Consider the following 7543-nt stretch of genomic DNA (forward strand, 5'->3'; position numbering starts at 1 on the left):
ACTATATGTACCTATATGAAATGTGGCAAGCTTTTAGTATACTGTAAAGTCTATTGTACACAAAAAATACAATTAAAAATCTGTTACTTTTGAAATTGCTTTGTCTGCTAAAAGAAGCTTGAGCTGGTAAATACAAATATTTTTATGAACTTAGGAACATAAAAGTCCACTACCAAACTGTGAACAGCTACACAAAGATTTACAAATGAGTTGGGATATATTTGGTCCTCAAGTGACTTTTGAACTTTCAGGACAAATTGGTATGTTTTCATAAATATCTATATAATAAGTGTATTAATTAATGGGTAATTGTAATAAAATATGTGGAGTTTATTGGCCAGATGTTTGTTGTATTAGTAATAGAAATTCAGTTTCTGAAATGGTACTACTCACCCTCAACCGAAGCTATCTCGATCCTGGTCTGCCCTCTAAGCATTGGTAAAAAATATTTTGCTACAGTGCACTAATCTTTATTCACCATCAGTTTTGAGACATTTCAGAACCTGAGCTGATCATGTGACTACTCTGCACTTTAGTTTGAATTTGCATTTAGATTTTGTTTATTACTTTATTTTTGTTTAATTTTCGGTATATGTAGGGGTTTTGCAGGATAGTTACTGTTTGGGTAGGCCCGGCATGGCCAGGTGGTTAGGGCACTCGACTCGCAATCTGAGGATCGCGGGTTCGAATCTCCGTCACACCAAAAATGCTCGCCTTTTCAGCCCTGGGGGCGTTATAATGTGACGGTCAATCCCACTATTCGTTGGTAAAAGAGTAGCCCAAGAGTTGGCGGTGGGTGGTGACTACTAGCTGCCTTCCCTCGTGTAGCTTTGCACAAAATTCAAAAACAAACAAACCTTCCGACAGTATCCCTCTCTTTCTAACCACATAGTTTATCAGCGGGCCTGTGCCCATGCTTGGCAAGTTCGACATCAAAGCCAAAAGGAGTCTTGGATTAAGTTCACTACTAGCATCTCTTCTACCACCAGTTTCAAAATCATACCTGGGAAGGATTCCAAGATTCCTTCTAAATATCATCCGATCAGTTTGACTAATTGTCTTTGTAAAATCTTAGAGAGGATGGTTAATGCTCGTCTTGTTTGGTTTCTCGAATCAAACATGCTCCTCTCGCCCACCCAGTGTGTATTCCATCAACAGGGCTCCACTGTGGACCATCTGATTTGACTTGAAACGTCGATCATGGAAGCCTTCATCAAGAGAGAACATCTTGTTGCTGTGTTCTTTGATCTTCAGAAGGCTTATGACACTATGTGGAGGTATGGCATTTTGCAGGACCTCCAATCCTATGGGTTGCATGGCCATTTACCCATTTTTATTCAGAATTTTTTACTGGACAGACGATTCCAAGTCTGTGTGGGTTCAACTCTTTCCCGTTCCTTTCCACATGAACTTGGAATTCCTCAGGGCTGTGTCTTGAGTGTCACACTTTTTAGTGTCAAAATTAATGCTATCACTACTCACACTCCTCCAACTGTAGCAAATGGGCTCTATGTCAAAGACTTCCACATCTCATGTCAGTCGTTGAACATGAGGTTTATTAAGTGACAGCTTCAGACTGTCCTCAATCGCTTGTTGACATTGACCACTGCAAATGGTTTTACATTTTCTTTTTCCAAAACCGTTTGCATGCATTTTCTGCCAATGGGGTCTCCATCCCGATCCCGAGCTCCATCTCGGCAGTATTGTTATTTGTGTGGTCTCTGAGGCAAAGCTCTTGGAGCTTATCTTTGACCATAAGCTTACCTTCATTCCACACATCAAGCAGCTATGTGTTAAGTGTACAAGGGCTCTGAACATCCTCTGTGTCCCCTCTTCCACCTCTTGGGGAGTGGATTAATGTTCTATGCTCAGGATCTATTGTGCCCTGATTTGATCCAAACTGGACTATGGGTCTATGGTTCTGCCAGGACATCGGCCTTGAAGATGCTTGACCCATCTGTTCACCATCTGAGGCTTTAGTTCTGCATCATGGCTTTTTACACTTCTCCAGTCCAGAGTTTGTACACTGAGCCCCATGAACCTCTTCTTCACCTCCGTCATTTGCAACTTTCTCTACAATATGCTACCAAGCATCCCATTGTGTCTGCACGGTCCTCGGTGGGCCGTGCTCTTTCAGAACAGATGGTCTGCAATTCCTCCCTTTGGCCTTCGTATCCAGGCACAACTGGCTGAATTGGGTCTGGCATTGGATGACATTGCTGTCCCCAATGATCAGCCCATTCTGCCATGGTTTATTACCACCCCTGCCCATAACCTTTCCTTGAGTCATCTGAAGAAGACAGATACTCCCAATTGGAAGTACCATTTTCTTTATGCTGAACACCTTTTGAGCCATTCTTCTCTTCTGATTTACACAGATGGTTCATAATTGGGTAACCCTGTAGGCTCTGCTATGGTTTGCTGTGGCTCAGTAGTTGCTTGCGGGATCCCCTGTACAGTTTCTGTATTCACTGCCATGTTGAATGCTATTTCTCTTGCTCTGAATCATGTAGAAGCTATGCAGTAAAATGATTACTATTTATACCGATTCTCTTAGCTCTCTACTGGCCCTGGAATCGCTTAACGTTAGTTCTCATCCTGTTTTCGTCGATATTCAACAATGACTGGCCCATTTTTCTCTATCTTCCATTTCCATCTAGTTTTCTGGATACCTGACCACATCGGTGTTCACAGGAACAAGCTCGCTGACACTGCAGCTAAGTCCATCTGCTCTGGTGCTGTCACGGCTGTGCATGTCCCATACATGGACTACGGTCCTGTCTTCAAGGGGTGGCTTCGAGCCAATTGGCAGTTGACTTGGGGTGAGCAATGTCATAACAAACTTTTCCAGATCAAACCTTCTGTTGCTCTTTTGCCATCCTGCTTCCTTAAGGATTGGAAGGAGGAAGTTGTCCTGGCAAGGCTATGCATTGGTCACAGTTTTCAACTCATCATTTTCTTTTATCTGGTATTAAACCACCGATGTGTAGCCTTTGTGACACTCAAGTCACAATAGCCCACATTTTACTGTCCTGCCATCATTACGACCATGAGCAGCAGCACCATTTTAGACAAGTGTTTTGTAAGGGTTTACCCCTGACATTGGACAGTGTCATTGGTGACACTGTCCAACTTGTATTGTATTTTAATTTTTTCGAACAATTAGTCTTTTAATTCTATTTTAATTCTTTTATCTGTTATTTGGACATATTTTGGTTTTAACTCAATTTATTTTTACATTTTACTGCAATTTACTTTTACTGTTTTTACCAGTTATTTGACACAGATAGCCTAGTTGCTTTGCACCAAACAAACAAACAACCGAACTAAAGAGAAAAGCCATGAAGTTCTTTTTTAAGTTGCCTGCTCCACTATTTAATTCCATACGTAAATAAAATAACTTTTAAATTGCATGAACTACTGTATTTTGCTGAATAATTTTGGTTAAGGTTAGCTTGATACCATATGGTCTTCAACATTTATTATGATACAACATTTCTAAATTTGCAGAAATTGTGTCACAAAATCATGAGAGTGCATTTTTTGAAATTATTTTTAAGTGTTTTAAGGTAAAGTCTGGAAAGAATTTGTAGAATACATTCTCTCAGATATGCTGTGGGGGCAATGATGTAATTTTAAAGTCTGTAGTCAATGAGTAAAATGAAATCAGTGAAAATTTTTTAGATCATCTTGATACTTCATCTTTTGTATTGTGAGAATTTTGATACAAATCTCTGAAGGTTTGTTTGAAATGTTGTGTACCACAACAGGCCACTAGTTCTGATAGTGAAATTAATAAATTTGTCATTGATATATTCCAAGAAGAAAATATGAATATTATCCATCAAAAGGTAAGTGTGGGCCCAAGGGAATAATTTGAAATTATCTGACCAATATGCAATACTTATTTTTCTTCTGGGAAGCAACAAAAAATCAAGAAAAGGAAATAAACATTGTAGTGAATATATTTTGGTGGTTATTGAAAGTAAATAATTTGATCATTAAAAAGGTAACTTAGTGTAAATGTTATTATATCTGTTATTTGAGTTTCTTTCCCACACAGTTTAGTAAAATAGCCTTGAATAATAATAATTGCTGTCTCTATTTCTGTTTACTGTGTATCTCTCAAATCACACTTTCATACTTATTTGGGTTAAAAGTAGTAATTTATCAAATTTTTAAGAACTGAGAAACAAAATTTTATTGTTGTGGATTTATGGACTGCTTACACTTGAATATAGGATTGGAATGAGCTATATAATTAGGTTAATAGTGCAGGAATATTTAGTACAAACAAACAACAAAAGCTGCAACTACACAGTACTACTAGGCATACTTAGTTTCTCTTAAGATGCTCTGATATCAAAACATAAAGAAGAGCATTAAAGCAACCAAATATCATGCAAAACAAATATTGTCTTATCCTCCTTTTTTTTTATTGTTTTTGACTCATCGTTTTTCAATGGTGTTATTCCCCTCCCCCTCCCCCCCCCCTCCTCATACTTATAAAAATTTTCCATATATTTCTTGTAACTCAGTTGATAAAAACATTTGGCCTAAACATGGGAAGCAGGAAGTGATTTTGTGCTTAAAGTAAATTTGTCATTTTTAGTAATTTGAAATAATATATAAAATTTTATCCAGGTGTTAAAAAGTAGTAAAATTTGTCTTTAAGAGATTACAAAATTTTTTACAAATTTTTTGTTATTTTTGAGGTCTATCATTTATTATAATATTAAATAAATATTTAGTGATGGGAAGATTATGTTTTGCTTTTAACTTTCCTGTAATGTATTACAGTTTACGTGTTGGAAGCTATTTTGAAGATAGTTGGTCTGGGTGTTTCTGAATACTTCCATTCAGGCTGGAACATGTAAGTTAGTGTGCTCTAATGAAAAATCCATCTAAGAGCTATTTATTCCACTATAACAGCACATACAGTCTATTTGAAAAATAAGAATTTTACAACTATGAATCTTTAACAAATATTTACAGCTTTGGCCCTTTATAGACTGTTGAGATGTTACTGATATCCAACAATCTTTTCATTCTCTTTGTGAAAATACTTAACCAAATTGCATAAAACTTGATAAACTCTTTCTACATAATATCTAGTTTCTTGATTGAAGCAATTGATTTCTGTTGTAAATCACAGTATTACTGAAAATATTTACCATTGAAAAAGGACCTTACCTTTCAAAATGGTGACACTGCTGTCTTTGTCAAGCATTATAGTGTGATATTTTGTCAACAGTATTTGTGCTTGAGAAGAGTTTATTTCTAGTGATTGTAGTTTGTTTTCAGTAAATAAGATGTTTTTATACTTAAGTCAGTGTTGTTTGAAGGGCAATAATATATGCAATAAAAACATTGTCATCTGAATAGTTTGCCTTTGCAGTCCTTAACTGTACTCTTTAAACCTAGTTTGCCCCTGAAGAAGAAAGGTCTACCTTTCAGAAGTACTCAGGTTATAGGATTTTTATCATTTTACTATCTTTAAACCTAAATATCCTTAACTGATATCTTGCCATAGGCTTCCATATGATCATAATATAACACAATAACATTAATTATCAGAAATGGGAAAAATGTCATCGAAAAAAAAAATATATATGTATATCCCAAACTTCAAAATAGGTGGGAAATATTTCAGAAGATGATTACAGTTGGCCATTACCCACATCAGTAATTTTGAAAGAATAACTTCATTTGACACTATTGTATTTTCAAATACATTAGCATAAAACTTTTCTCTATCCAACAGTTATTAGCTTTTGGCTGTATCTAATTTTAAAGCTGAGAACCATTCAAAGATCTCAAGACCTTCCTGGACAGTACTGTAAATGTAAATTCAACCAATAAATTCACAGTTAAAATAACAATAGGCACGAAAGTATAAAATATATATCTAGTTAACCAAAACTGTTCAAATTTGATTTAGATTAATAAAAAAGCTTAGGAATGAGCAAAACAAAAATCTAGAAGTGCAATTTTTACTGTTTGTACACTTAGTAATATAAAAGTTTAAGCAATTTCAGTAATTATATGTCTATTCAGTTTGAAAACTATGCAAGACCAATTGCATTATTTATATTGTATACTTTGTATGACTGTGGGAAAGATCATTTCTACTTGTAATTTATTCTATTATGTTTGACTGTTTGAAAATATAATTTATTATTTGTGACATTAAGGAAGAATACATATGTGATTTAATCGAGAACTTGTTCTTACTAAAGAGAACATGTCAATGCTGATATCATCTGTTAAAATGAAACCATCTGATATTCTGTTCTGTATGAATAATAAAAACTTCAGACTCACTTAAGAACTGACATAGTAAATATTAAACTATTAAACACTCGGATCAGCCAATAAATGACATAGTTCTCTTATGTATGACTATAAAACCAAGTTCATCTAAGAAATAATATAGTCTGCTTTGTATGATTATTAAAATCCAGACTCATCTAATAAATGGTAAAGTCTGTTATGTATGACCATTATAAACCAAGTTCATGTAAAAAATATCTTAGTTCTATTTAGTATAAAGGAGTGAGAAACCATCTTGATGTTGATATAGCTTAACCCTTTCGAGACGGGTCATGGGTGAAAGGCCATGTCATCTCATTTGTTGATTAGCATTCAGTATTTTATTGACCTACTATTTCATGAATTTATGTCAATAAGTTTGGTATCAAACTGTACATTATAATTCAAATTTTAGTACTATACATTACTGAATTTCTTAATTTAAAAGCAAATATAAAAAAAAACGATTTTTGGGTGTCATGTGGTATGTTGAATGTAGCACTGGTTCAAATTAGATGTTTCTGAAGTTAAAATACTAAGTCTATAGTTTTGAATGAATTAGAAACTCAAATTACCAATATTGACAAGCTAGAATATAAAATAACAACCTCCTATCTTTTCTCTTTGCTGATATATCACACATATAATGAATCAAACACAGTAGCCCAAACACCTATTTCCATTTTTGGAAATGGTCCCATATATACACTTACTTCAATATATGACATGTAAATAACCATTTGGAAGTTCAGAACGTCCCTCTAGTGGCTTTCTCAGCCATTTTCATATGTTAGGATGCCATCTCTTTCTTTTGAACCAAAAATTCAAGGAGGTAGGTTGTGTTTTTAGTCTGCTCGAAATTTCATATTTTTTTACACCAAAATACAGGTTAGTTACTAAGCTTGATAAATTATAGTGGAATTCTATGGTATCAATATAGTAATTTATGATTTTTTCGTTATTCAACTGCATATATAAAACCTAAAACAAAATATTTTGTTTCATCTCCTCCACATGCAAAATTTTTAAAAGATTAGCAACCTACTTCAAGCAGAAACCGAGTAAAAGGTCGTAACTGGAAGAGATAATTGTTTGCTTTACTTCTTTATTTACTGTTCTATGTTTTAGGGAAAATATGTTTAAGAACTTATTTCGAAATAGCAATAATCTATATACGTATACATAATGTATAATAATTGAAATGTGACTGTATTTTACAAAATACTAGTCT

The 7543-nt window shown here is 34.5% G+C and overlaps 1 protein-coding gene across 1 annotated transcript in view; it reads left to right on the top strand.

The window, feature by feature from the left end:
* Positions 1 to 7543, top strand: part of LOC106461856 (protein Skeletor, isoforms B/C-like) — a 159538-nt gene that overhangs the window by 111721 nt on the left and 40274 nt on the right. Inside the window, exon 9 of the mRNA XM_022388927.1 lies at positions 155 to 260. Within this exon, the coding sequence (XP_022244635.1) occupies positions 155 to 260 (106 nt within the window). The remainder of the gene's footprint in view (positions 1 to 154; positions 261 to 7543) is intronic.

The sequence above is a fragment of the Limulus polyphemus genome, unplaced genomic scaffold, assembly GCF_000517525.1.
Source record: "Limulus polyphemus unplaced genomic scaffold, Limulus_polyphemus-2.1.2 Scaffold1045, whole genome shotgun sequence".
Classification (NCBI taxonomy): domain Eukaryota; kingdom Metazoa; phylum Arthropoda; class Merostomata; order Xiphosura; family Limulidae; genus Limulus; species Limulus polyphemus.